This window comes from Xiphias gladius, chromosome 22, assembly GCF_016859285.1.
Source record: "Xiphias gladius isolate SHS-SW01 ecotype Sanya breed wild chromosome 22, ASM1685928v1, whole genome shotgun sequence".
Lineage (NCBI taxonomy): Eukaryota > Metazoa > Chordata > Actinopteri > Istiophoriformes > Xiphiidae > Xiphias > Xiphias gladius.
In genome coordinates, this window is record NC_053421.1 from 15,515,092 (window position 1) to 15,539,572 (window position 24,481).

At 40.5% G+C, this 24,481-nt stretch overlaps 1 protein-coding gene across 12 annotated transcripts in view; it reads left to right on the plus strand.

Annotated features, from left to right (window-relative positions):
• Positions 1-23,830, plus strand: part of osbpl3b (oxysterol binding protein-like 3b) — a 31,813-nt gene extending 7,983 nt beyond the window's left edge. For 3 of the 12 annotated variants that reach the window (XM_040118539.1, XM_040118540.1, XM_040118538.1), the window contains exons 2-25: positions 4,868-5,019; positions 9,445-9,561; positions 10,422-10,475; positions 10,876-10,989; positions 11,222-11,386; positions 11,588-11,711; positions 13,022-13,125; positions 13,324-13,341; positions 13,874-13,966; positions 14,053-14,212; positions 15,085-15,215; positions 15,638-15,730; positions 15,819-15,920; positions 17,240-17,377; positions 18,097-18,190; positions 18,311-18,555; positions 19,672-19,809; positions 19,939-20,002; positions 20,123-20,201; positions 20,352-20,496; positions 21,718-21,862; positions 21,967-22,093; positions 22,629-22,751; positions 22,954-23,830. In XM_040118539.1, the coding sequence (XP_039974473.1) occupies positions 4,924-5,019; positions 9,445-9,561; positions 10,422-10,475; positions 10,876-10,989; positions 11,222-11,386; positions 11,588-11,711; positions 13,022-13,125; positions 13,324-13,341; positions 13,874-13,966; positions 14,053-14,212; positions 15,085-15,215; positions 15,638-15,730; positions 15,819-15,920; positions 17,240-17,377; positions 18,097-18,190; positions 18,311-18,555; positions 19,672-19,809; positions 19,939-20,002; positions 20,123-20,201; positions 20,352-20,496; positions 21,718-21,862; positions 21,967-22,093; positions 22,629-22,751; positions 22,954-23,050 (2,766 nt within the window). In that variant the 5' untranslated portion in view covers positions 4,868-4,923 and the 3' untranslated portion in view covers positions 23,051-23,830. The remainder of the gene's footprint in view (positions 1-4,867; positions 5,020-9,444; positions 9,562-10,421; positions 10,476-10,875; positions 10,990-11,221; positions 11,387-11,587; positions 11,712-13,021; positions 13,126-13,323; positions 13,342-13,873; positions 13,967-14,052; positions 14,213-15,084; positions 15,216-15,637; positions 15,731-15,818; positions 15,921-17,239; positions 17,378-18,096; positions 18,191-18,310; positions 18,556-19,671; positions 19,810-19,938; positions 20,003-20,122; positions 20,202-20,351; positions 20,497-21,717; positions 21,863-21,966; positions 22,094-22,628; positions 22,752-22,953) is intronic. The other 9 variants (XM_040118541.1, XM_040118542.1, XM_040118544.1 and 6 more) reach the window with 9 other exon arrangements.
• The last annotated feature ends 651 nt before the right edge of the window (positions 23,831-24,481 follow it).

Here is a 24,481-nt window from a genome sequence, read left to right on the forward strand (position 1 = left end):
TTAGTGCAGCTTAAAGGGACATTAAGCCATCTAAAACTTCAGCCGAGATCTATAGCTCACGAAGGATTCGCTGACAGTTCTCTGGTACGCCTTAAACTAACAAAACTAGAGTTTGTGCTCTGTAACAGGTCGTATGAGCTATAAAAGGCAGAAATCTCAGCAGCTGAAGTGGAACAGTTCCCTAAAACACCTGCAGATATTTATAGTTATTCTTTGTAATTAGACAATATGACTTGTTACCCATTACAGTACATATTGCAAGTGCATGATAAAAAAAAATCAAAAATATGCTTGTCGTTGAGGACCCTGGTAGGTCAGTGGTTTAAGACACTGACCATTTCATTGCAAAATGACTTGGAGACCTTTGTTGCATGCAGAGCTGAAATGATTGGTCAGCCAGCAGAAAATTAATTGGCATGTGTTTGCCGCTAGCGTGGCTGAAAACATTTTGCACACATTTTGGATGTAGTCTTTTTTCTGCAGTCCATGAGTAGGATGGAGGTTCTCTGCTTGTTCTACAATAAGATGAAGATGCTGCTGAGTGAGAAAATCAGAACAGCCAGGACAAGTTTTAACCCCCTGCCAAGCCCCAATTGTTATGCTGGCTTCTCATTATAGAACAGTTGCGGGAGCCACCCACCCACACTTTACTGGAATATTCAAAGGATGTCAGTCACCTCTTCACACAAACCATTTAGCCCTTTTTTGTAAGCATTGACAAGAACATCTGCATGTATATCAGATCCTTAAACAAAGAGATTCCGGGGTAAAGCATGGCCTGAAAGATTACCCGTAACGATTAACATGAGTGTTTATGTTGTTCTACAAATAGAATGAACTTCAGTTTCACTAATTTTGTCGCTCGGAGAAATTACAGCTTGTATGTAATGCTTGTATACTGGTAGATGTATAATGGTGCTTAGATATTTCTCTGTATTTTCCTTAACTTTATCCCACCTGGAAAATAGTTCATTATCGTTGATCGTCTCTCTGTATTATATTTGTATAGTGAAAAAAAAATCTCATTTGAAGATACAATGGAGCACAAATGAAATGGTTAATGAGAAAGTAAATCTTATGTAAATCTGTCCCAGCATTCGGTCTTAAATAATATATTGTGAGTTGACCGGCTACCAGAGAATATACTGTATATTAGTTTGAAATTATTCAGTTTTTGCCCTCTAAAACTTAGTTGACCAATTTACTCAGTGTATTGAATTTGAATGAGACTTTTCCTATATGATTTTTCAACTTATTAATGTCGAGATTTTGCTGTGATGTGTATCATGATGTGGATTTTGTCCATGCTGCCTGGATGATACTTACTTTAATAGGAAACTTGAATCGCAGTCATTCTTTGTAAAGGTCAGTGCCATCTTTACGGCAAAAGACTAATTTATTTTTTATTGCTTTGTTGAATTTATGGTCATCAGAACTTGACAAAAAAAAAGTGTCTGCCTCCATTAGATTACTTCTCCTAATTGCAAAACCTTGTTTTTACAAATTTGTGTTCATGTATATGCACTGCACATGTGCCCGTGGGTCTTTTTTGTGTCTATGCACTCATACATGAAAAGGAGACCATCTTGATGGCAGTAGAACTTTCCCTGTGGCCTGTGTTTATCTTTTGTCCTCACTGGCTGTCAGTGTCAATGTGACCTCCTCTGCTTCTTTGGCCCCAACAAACTGGACAAACACGCTGAGCCCTCACTGCCTGTCAGCGTCCCCCTTTTTACCAAGCTGTGGTCTCAGGCATGACTGTTCTGCTCTTTAGCATTAGCCCCAACCACTCACTGTGCTGTATGTTAGACTTTGACTGTCCGTGTTTTCGCCTGTCTACAGTTTCTTTATATTCTCGTATCGTTTCTCAGTCTGTAAATGACAGCAACACTGTCAAGTGAAGTGAAAAATCCATACTACTAGTAACCTTAATCCCTGACACAGCTCGTCTGTAATTTAATACAGTTTTATTGCAATCACTTGGTGCATTTCTGCTTTGTCCTCAATGAGCTGGTGCTCCTCCGTGAGAAAGGGTAATTACTGGAGCTCTGATGTCTAATCCTGCTGTCACCGTGATGAAGCCCAAGAAAAGGTGTTGTTGAATCAAATGAAAGGGTGCCCTGACGGGTGACAGTGTGAAAGACCTGCATATTGCTGGTGTGATCATTGGAAAGTGGATGAATAAATCATAGGCCATGGAGAGGCAGAGCTGTGGTAGTTCAATACAGTAGATACATAGATGGATTACATTTTGTTTGTCATAAATCATAGTTGTCGAAAGCTTAGTCTGTTTCTTTCCTGGTTTTGTTAATTTCATGCAAAATGCACAAGATGTGCTGTCCTGCTGTTGGGGTCCTATTTTTTGGTGTCCTGCCATTTTGATCCATTGTTGTGGCTACATTTTGGGCATCGAGCTCTGTCAGTCTAAACCACGGCCTGTAGTCCACAGACAGAGAGGTGGTGTAGGCTTGGCTGAGGGACGGCGGGTTCAGATGACCATGCATTTGTCTGTCCAACACAAGAGGCTGTGGCCAATATGCAGCACAAAGCTTGCGGATGCAGAGCAGGTAATATGATTAACCTTGCTGCTGCTTCAAAGTGGTAGTCAACACGTGGCATCTCTGATTCAGGCGCAGATGGGAGGAGACACTGTTTGCATGATCATCCAGATTCCAGATTCACTTTTTTCATTTCAGGAAAATTGTAATTTGAATTTTTCTTTTTTGAAATGTCATTGAAGTTTTTGATTTACAAGTATGTAAAGTTTAGTCTGATAATGTATTATAATAGAACACAGTTCACTGTACTTAACTAGTGCTAAAACAATTGGTTGATTAATCGCATAGTAAATTGACAGAAAATTGATATTGATAATTTATGTATCACTTAAGTAATTTATCAAGTAGAAATGCCAAACATTTATTGGTTACAGCTTCTCAAATTTAAGGATTGGAGTTTTTATCATTGTAAATGAAAACATTTGGGATTTGGACTGTTGTTTGAACAAAGAACCAATTTACAGATTGCACTTTGGGCTCTGGGAATTTGTGATGAGCACTTTTTCACTATATTTCGACATGCTACAGACTAAATCCTTAATAGTCTTTAAAAAATTAGATTAATCGATTATGAAAATAATCATTAGTTGTGGCCCTACTTTGAATAACAGTTGTATTATTTATGTCGGACGTTGCATGCATTTTCCATATTGTGCTATAGTGTATATTCATATGGGAAAAATATTCTTAATAATATTGTAAAATTTAATTTGAACGTGTCGTCTAATGAATACTTGAGAGTATAGTTTTATTTAGCCCTTACCAAAACTATTAAAAAAATAGACACTAATGCGATTAAAAGAAAAAAACTTAGACCAACCAAAATATAATCGTGAACTTTCTTGTCTCTTAGACAGAATCTCACAGATGGTCACATATAATATAGTAATGAACTCAGACCCAGTTGTCCAAAAACTTAGCACTTCTCTGCATCCTCAGTAAAGCTAAACTAATGACCGGCTGCTTGTTCCCATGTTGACCGACATGATTTACACAAACACTTGTCGCTTGTGCCTAGTAGTTATTAGTCAGCTCTCCCTACTATGACAAACTGCCACCCACAATGCATTATCAAAAGGTGGTTTTATGTGCTGATTCAGTAGGCCAGGCACATAATGTTGATTAGACTGTGTGAAGTGGGGCAGTTGACTGAAGGTTGCCATTTTCTGCAGAGGCCCAATTATTTTCACACTCCGCTGAAGTGATGATGTTACGTTTCACTGTTCGTCTCGCATCTCACTGCATCTTTACATGTGACACTTGCCTTTTATTCCCTCATCACTGAGTCGTCTGTGGAGTCAGATCAGCCAGCACTCATTGTCATTCGCTCAAATGCTGAACCATGGGTTGAAATCCCACCAAAGAAAGAGCTCACGCTTAGTGAATAGAATAATAAAAATCTACAAAAGTATAAATTCAAAAGTATATATTCAATTGAGTTTACATCTGTGGTGGAAAGTAATTAAGTACTTTTACTCAATTACTGTTCTTTAGTACAATTTTCAGGAGCTTGTTCTTTATTATATCCATTATTATGGTACTATGTACATGTAAAAGGGAGAACATTATAGCTTTGAAATAATCTGTTGACGCTATTTTCAGTTAATCAACTAATTGTTTAGTCTGAAAAATGCCCAGAGCACTAGTTGACATCTTCAGGTACTTGTTTTTCCCGACCAACTGTCCTATGTGTTTTGCATTTTGACTTGATGAATGACTAAAACTATTATTCCATGCTGGTATTTAATTTCCTATACATTGACTAACTGATTCATTGTTTAAGCACTATAAACTGTTTAACAACATTTTAATGCTGATAATAGTTCTCTACTTTTCCCTAAGTAAAATTCTGAAGGACTTATGCTTGCATTAGTACTTCTATATGTGTTATTGCCACTTTTACTCAAGTAAAAGGGTCTGAATACGTCTTTCAACACTGCTGAGCATATGCACTTCTACTGGGTGCTTTAGATTCATAGCATCCTTAAATGCTGACAATCCATCACTCTCTGTAAGGGCAAGATATGAATTATTTAAATCTGAGGGCTCTTTACTCCACTCAGGCCAATTTATGTCTTCCAGTCTTGTCTGTCAATTTTCGTTTTGCCGATGTTTAGAACTCTTCTGTTTAGCTTTTCTCATTACATCCCATATTTCTGCTGCACGAAGATGGAAAAACTAATACTCTAAATAACCTAATGCATTTTTCAATGAGACAGAGCTAAAAGACTTTTCAGGGCTTGCCTATTAAAGCCAGCTTTCTCTCCCCCCTCCCTCTCTCCCCATGACTTCACTCCTTCTTCGCTTAGGCGAGGGATGTGCCTGGCACTCCAGCCGTAGCCGGCACTGGGCAGTCTGAAGCGAGATGGGCTCAGAGGAGCGCAATTCAGCCATGTCTCAGAAGATCTCCTCCTTGTCACGCAGCAACAGCAGCTCCTCATCCAAACATGACAGCCGACAGGTAACTCACACAAGCTGAAGACACTGCAGGACTTGCCGCGCATCACAAACGAACATCCAGCCACACATTATGCACTGTTCGCTGGTGAAATAAAGCTCTGTGTTCATGTTACACTTAAAGATCACTTGATGGAGTTTAGAGTGCTAATGGCCTTGGGAAAGAAACTGTCTCATAAATCTAGTGGTTCTGTGCTGCAAATGTCCCGTAGTGCCTGCCAGAGGGCAGCAGGTCAAACAGGTGGCAACCAGGGTGTGAGAAGTCTTTCAGACTGTTTGTGGCTCTTTTATGCAGCATGACAGGATGCTCTCTACTGACGAATGGTAGAAGGCCACTGGCAGTTTCACACTCAGAGTGTTTTTCCTGAGCACTCTCAGGAAGTGCGGACCGTACTGTGCCTTTTTGACAACAGCCTTGGTGTTGGCAGACCAGGAGAGGTTTTTCAGAAACGTGCGTTCCCAAGACTTTAAAGTTCTGAACCCTTTCCACACAGTCTCCGTTGACGAATAGTGGGAGAGGGTCTGCGCTGTGCTCCCTGAAATCAATGAGTTCCTTGGTTTATGTGGTGTTCAGTGTCAGACTGCTTGCTAAACACCACGCCATCAGTTTCTGAAACTGATCTCTGTAGGCAGACTCATCTCCTCCTGAAATGACTCTGACCACAGTGGTGTCACCTGAGTATTTAATGATGGTGTTGGTGGGATGGGTTGGTGTGCAGTCATAAGTGTAAAGTGACTAGAGTATTGGACTCAGCACACAGCCTTGTGGGTAGCCCGTGCTGAGCATGAGGGTTGAGCAGAGGTGGGGACCAATCTTGATAGTTTGTGGGCATTTTGTAAGAAAGGGAGGAGAATGACTAACAGTAAATGCGTTAACCACACAAACTTTTAGTAATAGATCCTGTGGCTTTCTCATATATTCTTGCAAGACTTTATTTGGCTTCAGCAGCAAAGACTAAAAGCTGCCAACTTGAGAGAGACTCTTTCAATAGGAGAGTTTCCATCACTGCTTTATTCTCAGCACTTTCTCCAAATGGGGAAAAATTTAGAAAGCTCTGAATAACTAAAATGCAATTTTGCAACAATTCCCTCAAAGTTAGTTCTCTCACAACAAAATTAGTGAAGATATTAGCACTATGAACTGTTGTTGCATTATCCTTGAGCACTTATCTGTAGGCAGCAGACTCATTAATTTTTGATTACCCGTAACAGCTTTTTCCGTTTGGAAATGAGAGTAATAAAGTCTCACTCCAGTCCTGCCCACAGGACACACAGACACTAGTGATTTATCACTTTAGAGAAACAACGAATACATGGTTAGGGTGTTTTCATTTGCAAAAAATCTATTGAACAACAAATAAATAAATATTCTCTTAAAATTGCAATTTTTAACCTCGTAAGGCTCAAATGGCTTGGACCTTAGTTTTGTATCAACAATAAAAAATGAATTAATATTTCCCGAAAGAAAATCTGAGTCAATTTTTTTTTTAATCAAGTAAGAATCTCATGTGGTTCAATCTAATAAACTTTCTTTTACACTCACTGAACCTTCCAGTGTGTTTCATACTTGGCAGAGCATAAATGTGTAGAATTTAGAGGATTTTAGTAAAATTATATAGTTCAACAGTTTGGAAAAATATGCTTATTCACAATGTTGCCAAGGGTTAGATGAGACGATCAATACCACTCTCAAATCTGTACAGTAAATATGACATTGGAGCCAGGAGACAATTAGCTTAGCTTAGTTTATCTTAGCATAAAGACTGGAAACAGGGAAACAGCTATCCTCGTTGTGTCTGAAGGTTAAAAAAAAAAAAAAATCTGCCTACCAGCACCTCTAAAGCTCACTTATTAATTCAGTGTATACAGTTTGTTTAATTTGTACAAAAACTGCGTGAAAACGACACATTGTGGTCTGACGAGGCATGATGTGCTAGACTATTTCTTGGCTTGAGAAAGTAACTTCCTTGGAAGCCATAACCCCCATAACTTCATATACAGTTTTTTTTGTTCTTGAAACATTCTTGATTTCTAATTTTCTTAAGATGATAGTCATCCCTGTAAGCACACATCTTGTTGTCACTTATGTCACTGCTTTCTCTGTGAGAGTGTCACTTGACCTTGAAGGAAAGTGCCCAGGCAGGAAATGACAATGACTCACTGTGTGACTGTGTCAGAGGGAGCTATGACAAGCGCTCAGGGAGAGTGAACGAGACACGCCCTCTCCATCCCACCCACCCCCTTCAGATATGAGGGCTTAATTTAGATGGCCTCAACTCCAGCAGTCAGCCTCTCTGACTGATACAGTTTGTTTAGTCAGAACTGCTATGTACTGGAACAGTCAGGGACACACTGAGCTAACAAACAGAGTCACCCCAAACCTCTGCCAAGAACCCAGACTCCTTTGGACAGCTTTGACTTGATCATTTGTGCTTGAGTTTTAGTCCTTCTAGGACAACTCTATGAAGTTTAAGGTATAATCCTAAAATACTGCATTACCATTATAAAGCATTATATACAAACAAGGGGCTGCAACTTAATGAGTATTTTCATTGTCAGTTATCTATCGTTTTGTTTTGATTCACTTATTAATTGCTTAGTCTATAAAGTGTGAAAATAGCTTAAAATTTCCATAATAATCTCTACCCTTCTATTTGCATATTTTGACCTTTTAAACAGTACAGTTCCCCAGTATATTCATATATTCAGTTTATAGTGATTTAAAACAGAGAAAAGCAGCAAAGCCAAATTTTTGGGTAGCTGGAACTGGAGAACGTTTTGCATTTGTGCTTCACAAATGAATCCAGCACTTAATTATTGCATTAAAGCTGGGATACTCACAAGAGACAGATTTTTTTTTTTTTAAATGGTCAAGGGTGCATCCAGGTGACCTCGTAGTTTAAATGCAAACCATGTAACTGATTGATTGCAGATGGGGACAACTGTTGCATATCATACCCCACTCTCTCTTCTGTCTATTTCTACACTGTCAAACTGTCAATAAAGACAATAAATGACAAAAAAAGTTCAAAATTGAAGCAGCAGTGGCTGGCCTGTCCTTTAGTCCCTAATACGGGTCAAGCTCCAAAAACACCGCATCCACCATTAATCTCTGTGTAACTCAATAGTGTCTTTCACTCCAGCATTCCAAGATGGCATCCCACTCATTCCTATGGAAGTTGCTCATCTGGGGCTTTTGCTGAAAAAGCCCTACAGCAAAGAGACTTCCTTTGGAAGAGCTGCTTGACTTCCTGCTGGCTTCCTGCACACATGAATGGCATAAAATAATCCTCTCGGCTGTCCGCATTTTATTGATTTGTGACGCAATTAAATTCTGATGATACGAAGAGTCATTCTGGGGCGTTTGTGGTGCTCAAAATGTATTCACCCTTTTGCAGCTGCTCCTTTCTAACGATCGTGCGTGGAAAAATGTCTTTTTTGCCTGTGTGCATCGTGCAATACTGCAATACCAAGTGTGCCCACAATGTCAAAACTGCCTCACAGCCCATCACTGCCCCTGGCGACTTGTCTTTGCCTGGTAAATTCCCATGTCTTTTCAAATCCCACACCCCCCTGTTCATGTTGAAAATCTATAATCTCCAAGCCCAAGCCACATCACACTCATCGGGGGTTGTTTTTCAGACTTTTGAACACTCTCTTTAGAGCCCAAATAGACATTATACAAATGTTGTCACAAGCTAAGTAGTACAGCCTATAACAAGTAAATGGACCTTTGTGTGTAAAATCAGTGGAGTGCCCCTTTGAAGGATGAATCAAAACGCTTGACCAATTTTCTGTGTCTTGACTAACTGATTAATCAACTAATTTTTTCAGAACTAATATAAACTAAAAGCGCTACGAACCAAAAGTGAGTCAAACTAGATATTACAAAACCCTCTGTTTATACTGTTTATGCTGCCTTCCTGGAATTCTCACAGCTGATGTACATGACAGAGCTATCTGGATTAATCTATGATGAAATATCATCTTAATCCTTGTATTTTTAGGGGATTTGGACTTGAGCGTTCTAATCTCAGTCAGGAAATGATTATTGTGAAGAGTGAGATTAGACAGGTAAGCTAATTTTGTAAATGGGACCATGAGGCGGAAGAGGTCTGTAAAGCCCCACATTTGACTCCAAACCTCATATGGCTGCATTTTCCCATAGCAATGAAACTCTCATCTCCCACAGTGTACCACTGACTGACTGACACTACATGGAAAACAGGCAGCAAATCTCAACAACGTCAACAGCCACAAATTACAATATGCTTTTGACTCTGACTTTGACTCTGTTGTGTGGTTGATTCATTGAATTTATATTACTAAACCTCCAAGCAACTTTAATCTGCATGTGTGTGCACAAGTTGAGCGTCTGCTAATGCCTGTCTATCATCTCAGAGTTCTCATAAACCATCTGTGCCCACAGGACAGCTGGGAAATAGTGGAGGGCCTGCGAGGAGGCTTCGGCAATGTCCTGGAGCCCCAGAAACAGGAGGGCTACATGCTAAAGAGGAGAAAGTGGCCCATGAAGGGCTGGCATAAGGTATAATCCAACACCTGTCAGGTCCGTAAATGACCCATGCTGAATAACACTTACTCATCTCTCAGAGTGATAGACTTCATGAGGTATTTTTAGACATTTGAGATAGCCGCTCCTAATAAAGTCACAGTGAAGTCATTTCAGTGTGCGTTGATTAACCTTCAGTTAAGATGTTCCTGCGACCGGCCAGCACCTGATCGCTGATACTGGCTGTGTATGTGGAGTTCTGTTCACTGTATTTTTAGACATACTTGACAACTGAGTGTCATTTCCATTTACCGATTTTACGCTACGCTTTCCGGGTTCCTTTCACAAAAAAAGAAATCTGCTGACATGACTCAGTTTTGTTTTAAACTAATTGAATTAGCTTATGCAGAAGATGGTGTCAGCCGTAGAGGAGTCACATGTGACCTGAGTCAGTGCCTCTTCGCGCTCTGTCTAAAAGCTTTCGCAGGGATGATACCGTCAGAATATCTTGGTGCTCCTCTCAGATGCATTAGCTGATGGTCTGTTGGTTAATAGAGCTGTATACATTTAGTATTGACTTACAGTCAGAGCTTTTCAGGTCTTTGTGCTCTCAGCAGTCTGATTCTGGTGATGTACAGTAAGAATACCAAGAATTTACAAAGAATGGAGGAGAAATATTGCAGACAGTGAAAGGACGAGATATAAAGGAAGGCAGATGCAAGACAACATCCTGGGATTACAAACATCTCACTGCAGACATTATACAACATGCATTAAGGAGACGCTGACTATGTTATGATCAGAGTCATAACAGTGATTTCAGAATTGCTGCCAGATATGTTGCATATCATCCCTGCTGCATCTCATTTGCTCATTGTCCTTTTTTCTCCCTACAGCGATACTTTTTCCTGGACAAGGGCATCCTGAAGTATGGCAAGTGCAGTGCTGATGTGAGTACAAAAGCCTGCCGGCTGCATACTATGTGGGCTTGTCAGTTAGAGGATTACAAAGGACACTTTATGTCTTTTGTAATGTTCTTGTTGTACTGCTGGCTGCCTTTGCCAGAACATCTGTCTGTGCCTGTACATACTAAAGGCCCTCATTCCCTCACAATCTCTTAATCATTGGTAAGAATCACTAGCTGCCTTTCACCTGCAAATCTCACATAATTATATACCCATTATATAGCCATTCAGAAACTCTGCTTGGCCAGGGCTAAGCAAATAAATGACTGTTATTGCTGCTTTAAACACAAAATGATGCATTTAAAAACTGAACAGCATTCTGTTGCATTTGCATGAGGTCCGGTCCAATATATTTATAACATCATGTGTTGACTTTGCCTTGCAGATTGAGAAAGGGAAACTGCATGGCTGCATTGACGTTGGTCTCTCTGTCATGGCTATTAAGAAGAAAGCAAAGTGCATCGATCTTGATGCCGAGGAAAACATCTATCACCTGAAGGTAAACCACAAGGCTAATGAACATAAGGCATTCCCCACTGGTTTACAGGAAGTGATGTAAAACATAGATTATTCAGATTATTCATATTAAAATGACTTTAAAATAACCTCATGTGTTGTATATGTGGGCTAGAGGGAATTACTGCTCATACTGTACCTGTTTTCCCACCGACTCACCTCCTCCATCTTACTTCTCTCTGTGTTGATTTCTGGTGGCGGTATCTGCTCTGCAGATTAAATCACAGGAGCTGTTTGATGAATGGGTGTCCAAGCTGCGTCACCATCGGCTCTATCGGCAAAATGAGATTGCCATGTACCCTAATGAGAAGTCCTTGTACTATCCCCACTGCCCCTCCCCCAACTCCCCCAGCATGGCTGAGAGTGCCTCTATCAGAAAGGTATACTTGTCCACTACACAGCATACTGTTGATGAAAACTATGGGATCTGTATAAAATAAGTGCTTTCTCCTGTCTTTCTGCTTGAGATTATCATTGTTTCATCAGCAATATTTCCTGAAGATGAAGCCCCTATACTGAAGCATTTTATGAAGGAGGCAAATTGTTATTGGTCTGACCTTTGGGTTTGTTTGCTATTGCAGTGTATGTCTATACGAAGGCAGTCCACAGTGCATTCTGTAGGAGCCTTCCCTTTAAGCTGCAACAGCCAGGCCAAGGTAACAGCTTGGCTCCAGTCATCTGATGACATGGACAAGTGCTCCAAAGGTGAGACAACAGAGCTCTCCCTTGTGATTTGTGGAGTTTCACTATTACCTGATGAACTTCTCACTTTCTTTGCTGATTTGATATCATTTTCTGACTTCTGATTTCAAACCCTATCTCTTGGTTTCTCAGCAAGATGTTAAAATTTGATTTGGCTGAGACTCAGTGACCAGCTAGCTAAAACCATTGGTTAAACTTTGGTTGGATCTGGGATTTCCACCATGAGATCATTTGCACTTTTACTTTTAGGTTATAAGATGCATTCTTGTGCTGGTGGATAAGTCATACATCTAGGAATTTCAAGTGGGACGCTAAACCCACATACACCATTTTGTTCAAAAAAAAAAAACCTGAGAAAAATCATTAATTAAACATAAACCTATGTAGAGGCTGCAGCTGGGAGGTTGGAGAATTGTTCAGTGTTTGTGAAGGTTTGTGTTATATTCACCGCCTTCTAGTTACAGTAAAATTGCCAGTGAGAGTGACAGGAGAGCTAACCTTGGTGAGTCCAGCTTTTTCATTTGTACATTTGTCAGATGTTGTTCCTTCCAAAAAAGCTATTGATTACTGAGGTACTGTTTATCTCAGTTTTCATCTAGTAGGATCCTGATGATGGCTGTCAACACTTCCCCCAGCTGTTAAAGAGAGAAGTTATGATTTTTTAAACCAAACCGTTTCCACAACAGCTCAGTCATACAGGGTTGCCAGTTATTTAGTTGTCCGCCACTCCTCATTTAATTTTACATCCAGGTACCAGGTAAGTATCCGTATTCGCAAGTGGGCTTTGTTTCTGACAGTAACTTCGATGAAGCAAGTAACTTGAGTTTTCTTTTGAGCTAACGCAGCCAATTGATCATCCGTGGGAACCACACAGACACCATGACACAACTGTCCTTAGACTGTACGATCATCAAATGTTCTTTCAAGGGCGATACAACTTGATGCCTCATTTTCGTTGACTCACCTTCTCCTCTTTCTGACCCTGGCAGAGTTGGTGCTTGTTGTGTTGGTTCTGGTGCTATGTGAAGTCAGTCAGGTTTAGTTAGCATAGCTTTTCTCTCCTGTCCCTTATCCCATAAGGGTGCTAAAGCAATGACCCATAGTTTGGCAGAAGATGTAAACTTTTAAGGATTGGCACCTCAAGCTTAAGGATACTCATTGTAAACCTACTTCTATCTTCTGGAGTTACTGACTTTATGGATAGTAGGGTACGAGCCATTTTTACAGCCTGTCCTGGTTGGCCAAACCAGTACATCTAAATTTTCGTGTGCTACTCTCTTCTCCTGTTGATTTCTTTTTCCTACTCTCAACAGACTTGTCAGTCTGTGAAGCCTACCTGCTGGAGCTCAACCACCTGCTTCAGAGTATGGAAGTCCTCCATCGTACCTATTCTGCTCCATCTATCCAAGCCCTGCAGGTCAGCACTCTGTTTTTGATTCCTTTCAACTTCACATGCAGAGCAGGTCTGGTCATCATAATGGCAATTCAAGATTAAGTCTGCTGAAATGTCTAGTCAATTAATCACATCCAAAATATTAGATAACTCTGACCTTTATGCAAAGTAACTTGTCTTGTCATTTCTTTTCTTATTTCTCTCCACCAATATTTTTTGTAGCCCTTAAAGGTACTATATGTAAGTACTTGCTATTGCTATATAGCCAACGTTAGCATTAAAAGCTGTTTACTTACTAGTCTAGAAGAAACATTGCGAATTCAGCATCAGACTTCATTCCTTTACTCACCAAGAGCTGTCTCCAGCAGTGGAAAGCAACACCCATGTTAACTCTTGTTTTGCTTCTATTTCTGTCACTTCTTTTCTTCTACTGACTTTAGCATGCTCACCAGCTAGCCCCGGCCCGTCCCATCTTGTAATACTAATTTTTGATAGTGAGTCAATGTACGTTCCACTCTGCCCTCAGCTCGGCATGACAGGATGAAGTAGCGCTGCTAAGAGGGCATATTCTAACCTTTTGTCTTGTAAACACAAAGATGGCTGAAGCTCTTGGCAAGTGACCACTATCACTACCACCAGCATCACCTGGTCGCACCTTTAAGTCATTTGCTACAAAATATAGAACTTCATGCATCTTGCACTGCCAGTTCGAAATAATTTCCTACGAAAATACTCTGCCTCAAACATGAGTATCTTCTTTACTGTTCACTAGGCATCTACATTTGACAGCCCCAAGAAAGAAAAGAGACATCCAAGGAAATGGCGCGCTAAAAACTACAACAAAGATGTCAAAACAACTCTGCAGGTAGACAACGTAACAATGAAGTGTGATCAAACTCAATCTTTTTTTAGTTTGTCCCTCAAAGTTCTTTCCCTCCTGCATTACTGTAGGTACCCAGCTGCATCTCTGCTGGCTCTATCCGCCTCCATGCCTCTAACCCCAACCTCTCCACCGCTGCACTCGGCAATGACAAAGCCGACTCCGAATCACTGGATTCTCCTTTTGATGTGGCCAAGCTGCAGGAGGACTTCTGCCGTATTGCCACCAACTGTGAGTAAATTATTTTAATTAACAGTTTGATTTTGACAAGTACGTCTGACAAATTCAGGGTTTTAAAGATTATTTTACAAACTGAGAGAAACTCTACAGGTGCATAATTTTTCAGACGCCTCAATTATGTCCAATAAATCTGTCTTCATGCCGTCTTATTTGCAAGTAAGATAGGACTGGCATGGTGTTGCTGTTAATAAGGAATAGAAGTGACAATGGTGCAGCAATGGCAGCTGCTAATTACTGATTAACTGTCTGTCTCTGTTTTCATTCATTTGGATTCTGATGATGTTCCCCGTCAGCATTTCCCCAAGGTGTTACTAAGTGAGAAGTTCTCATTTTCTAAACCAAAAAGCTTGGAAAATCATTTGTAACCAGAAGATTGCGCCATAGGGGTCTAATTTAGTGTTTCTGCCACACATTGAAATTTATATTCAGATACCTGATGCTTGACATGGAATAATAAGGAGGATTTGTGTTTTACATAATGGTATCAAGATTTTAAAGTTGGTCCAGGGAATAGCTGTGAATGCATTTAAAATGCCAAATGTATACCCTTTCCAAATTATGAAGCTAAAGATGTGTGATGATCTTAATTTAATACAGTGATGCATTATCACTGCCAGCATTTTCATTAATGTGACTCCCTAAGCACTGATTATGAAGTGTGTGGTAAAATGAACGTCATAAAACAAAGACTGTAGCTTGCTCAGCGATATGGGATAATCAAAATTTCACTTATGTTCCATTTTATTAGAACCATCGTGTGATAGACTGTCAATGGATCTACTGTGACAGGATCTAAATTGCTCTGAAATTAATAGGAATTCGTTTGCACTTAAAGCTCCCCACTTTTTCTCTTGTTGCCACAGTGCATGCGACCATGAAGTCAGCCCTGAGTTCACTGACATCTGAGAGAGAGAGATTAAAGCAAAGTCTGGACCATGAAACATGTCCCTCTAACTCACCACAGGTTGTCGGTTTGAAGAACGCACTGGTAACGGTACGTGGAATAGTACGTACTCACACGCAGACACAGAATTCCTACCAGTCAGTAGAAATATGGTAGGCTTTCCACTTTCTTTTAGTCTTTTGCACTGCTCTCAGATGCTGTGTCCTCCCACACCACTTGCAAGGCACGACACACTGATGAGCCTTTTAGAGGAACGCTGTTGAGATGCCTGCTCACCTGAACAAGACCATGTTCAACTGTCATGTTTCCACTGGCGGCTGCCTCCCACCCAGAGTCTCTTTCTATTTTCTGTCTTTACAGACACATGGTCATTGTCATGCTGACTTCTTTTGCCACACTAGAACTTGTGTGCTCTCTATGCCAACACATGTCTTTGTCTTTAAATAAACACCCTGCTGGGTGTTAGCTTTTCTTCCTGTTTACTCAGCTTCTACCTAATCTACCTCACACAGGGTCAGTATTGGGTGAGTAATATAATTTGGGCTCCCATTGCTTCTTGTCTGATGTCTGCAGTGACAACACATACACACGTCTCTATAGTAAAGGTACTTGATTGAATAAAAAATTCAATTCAGCTTTCAGAATTGGTTGGCTGTGTGCTATAAACGATGTTTACACTGGTTATGTTTCCAGGCTTTAGCCCAGAACTCTGAGCTGAGAGAGCGCCTGTGCAAGATTCATGCTGAGTCCCAGATCATAGAGCCCACACTAATAAATCTCACTGCCCCCGTACAGGTGGGTGCAGGAGTGCAGTGACTCTACTCCCTTTCCCCCACCGTCATGATGATTATTATTATATCCGTCTTTTTTTTTTTTTCATCCCACGCAGCCTTCTTGCCACAGAATGAATGAGCTGTCCCTTCCCTCTCTTCTAGATTCAACAAATGTTGCGCTCTTCTCACCCCCTCACTCTACTCACTTTCTTTTATGATGACAATGACTATAAAAAGTGAACAGATTTTCTTTACCCTTGCCAGGAAACACTGCTTCCTGTATTAAGTTGTATTTCTGTTCTTTCCAATGAGAAAGTGCCTCCTCTAAGTCCTGCGGTTGTGTACACACACGGGTCAGGAGGAGGACCTCTAAATGCCTGGCACATTATTGTCTCCTAAAGGATGCTCTTTGCTCACTTAATCAGATTTGCTGACCAGAGAGTGAACTGATCTACTTAATCGTGTAATGGGAAATTTGTCAAACACGGAGCGCAAAACTAATGCACCATCTCTAGAATTATTTCCTGGCTAATTAATCAGTTTCAGCAATAACAAAGGATAGAGAGGTGTGCTCACTTCCATGTTTGGTTTGTAATTGGTGACGTGTTTTTAGTTATTGTGAGAACTGTGTGACTGCTTTAAGTCCATATTAAATGTGCATCTTGTTTTATGTCAACAACCTCAACTTGCCAGACAGTTTGTGATAATGCACAAGAGTTGGTTAGCACTTTTGTTGCAAACTTGCACAACTGACAGGCTTTCAAGAATTAATACAGTAATACACTATATTGTAATAGTGTCTCTAGAAAAATGTTTAATTGATAGAATATAGTATATACTTTTGTGAAAATGGTCTATACCTGTGGCTGAATCCTTTAATTACACAAATTTTAATTCTGAAGTGTTCAGATTTTTAGAAGTTCATCATTTGACCAGTTTATGGCATTCAAATGATGGCCCATATGAACATGTTGCTGTTTTTATTAAAAAAGAAAGAGACTATACACTGAAATATCTATCAACCTCTATGAAACTGAAAGCACGTCATACTGCAGAGAATAAATATAGTTTACCCAATAACTGATTTCTGCTTTTTGAGAAATTTTCAGGGCTTTGCTTTTCTTTTCAGTAACACTTATATTGTGATGCACTGTACCGCACTATAGATAACTGTCTTTCAATACATAGCATATCAATTTTTTGTGTTGTGATACTGTCATTAGCTACACATTGTGGTTGTATTATCTTCTGAATTACCCCGTGATTGCCTCCCTTCCTGCCTACAATGATGTTGCCCTTTTTCTTGCTCTTAATTATAGCTGTGGACATTATGTCTCTTAGAAACAGGATTCTGTGGATGAATCCCGCTCCCTCGTACACCAAGCATCCAATGAAAGCAGAGCTTCAATTGCAGAGTCTCTGTCTGAGTTCTTTGATGCACAGGAAGTTCTGTTGTCTGCTAGTTCCTCTGAAAATGAGGTAAGTGTGGTGTTGAATTGTTACTGTAAGCAGTTGCACTGATTTACTCAGAATCAGCCAGTGGCATAAACTTTCAACACTGACATTTGGGGCTTTTGAGTCATTTTTCTTGTTCACAACCAAAAAGTTAATTCCAGATCTGCTGCAGCTCTTGTTTTATGAGGAGATCTGCATGAAACAACAGAGAAAAAAAAAAAGAATCCAACAAAATTACCACCAGAGGTTCTTAATTTACTTATTGCCTCTTACCCAACACTTAATCAATTCTGTCTCTGCAATTCTGTCTCTGCAATGCAATATGTGTCTAGAATTCAGTTTCTTTCTGTTGCAGAGAGAACAACATGCCTTTCATCTAAACATTATGGTTGGAGACATCTTAAAGTCTTAAAGCTAAGTTTTTATGACGTGTGTCATACAAAAAGTCTGCTCTCTGTTACTTCATTCTTGTCCTCCTTCAGTGTTAATGTGGCATTCCTGATCAGATAGCAGCTAGAGCGGAAACAATGTGAAAACAGAAGTTAAATACTTTAATCTAAAAATACAGGAAGCTGAGGTGCAAATTTGTCATCAGGTCCTAAGGGACCATTCATCTCCAGTGCCTTAGATCTTCTGCTGACATGACAGGATGTTGAAAGAGACCTGCTCAGTCCCTTGTTGCAGGTGGTACTAAAAATGTATCTTCTGTCTATTAGCTTAAATTTGGATGGTTTTTTTTTTAGGTGTCAGAGGATGACTCATACATTAGTGACATTAGCGACAACATTTCCATGGACAACTTCAGCAATGGGACAGAATGTGAGAGACCAAACTCAGGTAAAGTATGGAACAAAGAGCTGCAATACTGGCCCCAGTGCAATCTCATGGATTCGGTTACAAATTTCATTTGCTATTTGCTCATGGTCTTACCTGAGCTCACACACTATTTGTCCCCAGGCTCTGTGGAAGATGGCACTGTCCTCTGTCAGCGTAGATCCTGTCTGCCCTCTCCCAGCCCCAACGACAGCACCATCAGCCTCTGGAACATCCTCAGGAACAACATCGGCAAGGACCTGTCCAAAGTGGCGATGCCTGTGCAACTTAATGAGCCGCTCAACACCCTGCAGAGACTGTGTGAGGAGCTGGAGTACAGCGAGCTGCTAGACAGAGCTGCTAACACACAGGACCCTTTTGAACGTATGGTGAGATGGCAAAGTCACTTTTGCTGTTTGAGTGCTCCGATCACATGCCCACTTCAAGCCCTCAATGGGCCTCCTGACTCTGTCCAGAGTTTGAAAAACTTCTACCAGCACCTCTACAGCTCACTAGTTAACATGTTAAATTGTTAGTTTAATCCATACACAAACACATTTTTTAAACTTGAGCTTCATAACTTTAAACCGTAGCTTCATATTTAGCACAAGGACACAGGAGTGGTATCTCAGCTAACTCTTGGCAAGAATGCAAATAAGATTATTTATCAAAACTATCAAACTATTCTTTAACAGCAATGTCAAACGCCAAAAAAATGTGGAAATACAAAAAAGTGTGCCTTAGAAGCATAACCTGACAATTACAGCAGGCTGAGGCAGATTATCAAGCACGATTGTAAGAGCCGGGATTTACCCAGTACTTGCTATTGTTCCTCTAGACTGGAGACTCCAGCAGCCTACTGGCAGAGGTATTGTCTAGTGCTGCTTATTATATTATTTTTGTGAGAGAAACACTGCTTTCTGTCTGTAGATTCTCCCAGTGTTTCACTTCTGCTCACATTTGCACCGACTGACTTTGGAGTGATGGAGTTTATGGGTTCACGTTTGTTCATTTTTGTGTGGGAGGTGTAGAGATTCAGCCTGTGGAGTCGCCCTGTTATAGAGGACAAATGAGCTGTATACAGTATCTAAATGTGCTATCAAAGGCAGTTGAGGTCGATGTCAGCTCCAGTCTGTGGCTGCCTATTGTGATGTGGAAGTAATTCATTGCTCTCCTGGATCAGTGCAACTATTCGAGGAGTATTCAGACAGATACCCTCGTTACAATAAAACGGAGAGGAAATTAGAACTGCTGAGAATCAAATCGGGATTCGACACTCATCGCGAACCAATAATGTGTGGTACTTATAAAAAAAAATGGATGCTATGCAGTAGTTCAGTGTTCTGGTGGTCTCGATATATTTTTAATCCTTAAGGTTTTCACAAACAAGGCACATTTTATATCTCAGTTATGCTTTTGCTTCACCTCAGTTAAGGCGACTCGTTATTCAGTCATAAAATTTGTAAATAAAGCACTACTAACTGTATTGTTGTATCTTCATGTAGGTATACATAGCTACGTTTGTTGTATCAGGCTATGCATCCAGCTACTACAGAACTGGGGGAAAGCCTTTCAACCCTGTCCTGGGAGAGACATATGAATGTGACCGGCCAGATAAAGGCTTTCGATTTGCTGCAGAGCAAGTATGCATGAATCCCAATTTCTGTGCTGTCCAGAAGTCATCAATGGCAGTGTTCTGATAATAATTCACTGAAAGCATTCATTGAATCAGTGTACTAACGCTACTGTTTTTTTTCCCTTTATAATGTCAGGTCAGCCATCACCCACCAATCTCAGCTTGCCATGCCGAGTCTAAAAACTTTGTGTTCTGGCAAGGTAGTGTAATATATAAATTATTTGGAGCCATTCTCAAAATCTTTAAAGATTACAACAGCAGCTGGTTGTCCGGCATGTATGTTAATGTGTACAATTGCTTTTCTCTGACTGATTCTGTAGACCTGAGGTGTAAGAACAAGTTCTGGGGGAAGTCAATGGAAATTGTTCCTGTGGGTACTACTCATGTAACTCTGCCAGAGTGAGTCTCTTCTGCCTCATTAACTCTAGGACTGGACAGACGCACGTACACACAGACTGTACACACCAATGACCATGTCAGTTAAAAGCAATGTCTACAGGTGTAAAGGAACAGGTAAAAGGAATATTGTTTTAAATTCTCTTTTTTTAGATTTGGAGACCACTATGAGTGGAACAAGGTGACTTCCTGCATCCACAACATTCTCAGTGGACAGCGCTGGATTGAGCACTATGGGGAGATCTCCATCAGAAACTCCAGCAGTGATATTTGCCAGTGCAAGATCACTTTTGTTAAGGTGAGGTAAAACTGCGAAAAAAATTTTTTAGTGAAAAAGTTCTATTTAGTAGCTGTATGCAGGGCTGCAACCGGTCTAATAACCCTCCCCACCTCTAACAGCTCCTTTTAATGCAACAATCACTCTTTGAAGACACAGGGTTTCATTTCGTTCCAGATACAGTACCCATTCTGCCAGGAGCGTCTTGTGCTCAATTTATTCCCAATCTAGCTGTTTTTTGCCCTCTAGCCCGAAGTGAATGGGCTATAGAGCAAAACACAGCAGTCAGGGTGAAGGGAAGCTTTGCACTGAAAATAATTTTGCTAGATTGGAAAATTCTAATCATTAGTGAAATGGAGAATATCAATTCTTAAACGTCGTAACATGTTTACTACACTACCAATAGCCACTCTGGCCCTGGAAACATGTGGGAGAAAGAATTTCACTTCATTTACACATCTGAAGAATTGCTCGACTGTGAGACCCTCTACATAGCTACAAAGCTGCTGTGTGTAGATACCAGAGCACCTCACTGCAGGAAGCCTCTCGGATTGATGTCACACCTGCATATCATTTACAGTCAAGTACTGCATATCCAATACTGTAAAATATGGTGATTCTTAAGCCACAAAATTTAAGTATATATTGGGTCCTTTATGCCATAACTCTGTCTTTCTCTCATTCGCCACATCCTTGTGTTGGTAGACATCCCTCTGTGAGCCCCAGGAGGCTTGATCAAAATAACCTCCAAGCAGTGGAAAAGCATTTTTCCATATACTGTATATAATTCACCCATAGCCACGGCAAATGCTGTAGTTCCTTCATTAGTTCTAAAAACCTCTACACAGATGGCGCTCCTTACCCGCATGCCAGCAAGAACCCCTTGGATGTTTTCAGTGTCTGATGTGTGGAAGTCTTTACTGAGAGGAGAAGGTTAATTGTTTTAGTGTGTGCCTGTTTGAACGACCTCCCTGAAGCTGTGCAGGACAGCAAGTCAAGACACGTCAGAACTCATTATGCATCCTCATCTGTTATTAAAAACACACCAGCCCAGCAAGACACACTGCGGCTCAGGATGGTTTACGCAACAGCAACATCTGCTGCATGCAAGAGGACACTGTCTTGATCTCTGCGGTGTCCATTCATTCTCACCTACAGTAGCATGCTCCTTTCAGTGCGGTAAGGAGATACCTATTGCTCAACACTATGTTCTTACTCCAATTCAGTCAATTCTTTTCACAGGCCAAATACTGGAATTCAAGTGTGAATGAGGTGGAGGGAACTATCACAGATCAGAAAGGGAAGGTTGTCCACAGACTCTTCGGAAAGTGGCACGAAGCAGTTTTCTGTGGAAACCCGCCTTCAGCCACATGCATCTGGAGAGCAAGTATGACAAGTTGCTTTAATAACTGTGCACCAAAAGCTCATGTAAAATGTATGTCGCACCATTATCCTATGTAATGCGGTGGATGTCATTTGTTTGCAATGCAGATGCAATGCCAGTAGACCATGAGCAGTACTATGGTTTTACCAAGTTTGCTATTGAACTGAATGAGTTGGACCCGTCTCTGAAACTGCTGCTACCACCTACAGACACCAGACTACGAGTAGACCAAAGGTAAGAGGAAAAACGGAAAAAACTGTGTATTCACATGCACTTAAGTAATCTGGTAATATCAACCGGAAAGATAAGCAACGCAATTTTTTTTTCGGGGTAAAAGATTGATATAAAAATAGCTCATTGCCAGTGAATATCTGAATATCTCATAGTCTTGCATCATGGATCTCAGTCAGGCTCTTGACATGCTGTCTTGAAAAATGCACACCCTCCCCTATGATCAGAATAGCACAAAAATAGGCACATTGATACTCATGTCAAGAACAGCAAGTGCCTGCAGAGGCTTTCAGAGCCATCTTACTAATTTAAGCTCACATTTGTAAGGTTTTAAAGTCCGTAAACTAAACACTGCTTCCACGAGGCGCCCCAGAAATTAAGTAAAAAACGTCACTGCTTCGAGTCCTTCAGTATCCTGTGTTTTCCTATTCATCCATAATTAAGTTATCTTACAGTAATGATGCAGAACCAAAAAAAAAAAAAAATCAAGATTAAATTTGTATACTGATGTTTTGTCATGTAAAAATGAATGTGTCAGACTTCTGGAGGAGGGGAACTTGGAGGCTGCAGAGGAGCAGAAGCAGAGGATTGAGCAGCTGCAGAGAGACAGACGCAGAGTCCTGGAGGAAAACAACGTAACACATCAACCTACATTTTTCAGGTACCTACATATCTAGATTTATCTGTTTTTGTACTGGAAAAATAAAAGTCACTTAAGGAAAAGTGAGCATATCTTAGCTCTTAACAGCATCACATGCAGCTTGTTACGGTAACAGCCGGGTGTGCCAAAATTCCAGTTTCAACACACTCGACTGTCTTTCGCAAGTATTCATTACTGTCTGGCATGTCTCCGGTCTCTTCAGGAGGTCAAAGGATGATACCTGGGTGAGCAACAACACATACTGGGAGCTGAGGAGGGACCTTGGCTTTGCACACATCAATTTCCCTACGCTGTGGTGACCCCTGAACTGCAGATCACACACATTTCGACCTGCACAGCCTCCACTGTAATCCAGGCTGGGTCTGGGGATGTCTGTGTTCCAGTCTTGCCATCCACATTCAGTACTATCTCCTTTACTGCAGTTCATCAAAGCTACAGCCTTAATAGCAAGTGCTTATTTAAGTTGTGTAAACATGTTTATGCAAGCATACTATGAGAATGTTGATAAACTTAAGCGATTTTTTTCCCACATTTCCACCTGTAATATTACACTGTGCAACTGAAACTGACAAAAGGAAATCTATTTGATATAAAAGATGACAAATGCTTCTCATAACTGGTCTACACTAGCTTCACATGTACTGAACAACTGGTCACCTTAGCTGTCGTCTTATCATGGACATTCTCTACCTCGGAGATAAACTAGCCTTGATATGCTGTCGAATAAGTGTACACATCGAATAGTTATTCTGCACCTGCCTGATGCCTTACTGGTTATACTCGTATTGTTTAATTTATTTTTTGTTGCATCTCTTAAATGTTTTAAAGATATATGTTTTGTAAGGCATTCTTCAGAACAAACAGTGGTTCACATGATCTGTAATCCTGACCGAACTTTTCTTTCTGTCTCACAACTGTAATTACCGCTTTTTGCTATGATTGTGCAGCTATGAGCAGCAGTAGCAAACATCAAATCCATCCATTTTTCACTTTATCCACTGCACTGTTGTCTACATGGACCCTGGGCTTTGGGACCAAAAGTGTCCAAAATTATGCTCCATGAGCTAAAATAAAATCTCTGATGCTTTCTTTTTGTGGAGTCATTTCTGGCTGTTTGTACAAAACACTGGGGCCACTCAATCCTAATTGTTGGTTAAATGTACCAACAGGAAAAGAGGAAAAACAACTGAATTATCAGTTTTTAAACTTCACATTTCCACAGAAGAGGAAGTCCATTTTGTGCCCTCATGGCAGCTCCAGTCTCCTTCTCAGTGCCATCACATTGTGTGCAACAGGAAGGTGAACTCGGGAGGCCAAGAAAGGCATTTGGTTAAAAAACACTTGAATCATCTTGAGTCATTTCCAATGCCTTGCTTGTTACACAACTCTACACATTTATTATCTAATGTACCAACTCCATAAGCCTGTGTTTGGGCGTGGGACAAGGGTGAAAGATCAGTCATTAAATTGTATAATTTTTTTGGGACTCCTCCCATGTGTTGGGCCTCAGATGGTGTTTTCCACATAGGAACCTCGACATAAATACCTTGTGTACAGCTTTTATTGCCGCTGTGTCACACAGTTGTTGGTTCCACGCTGTTTACTGCCTCATGTCACTTTGAAGAGATCTTTGAAAATCTTCCACTCAGGTAACCGGCATTTGACCCATCTTCATTACAGCTTTGTAATTTAGCCATTTTCACCATGTGGTCTGCTGTAAGTCATTTTTT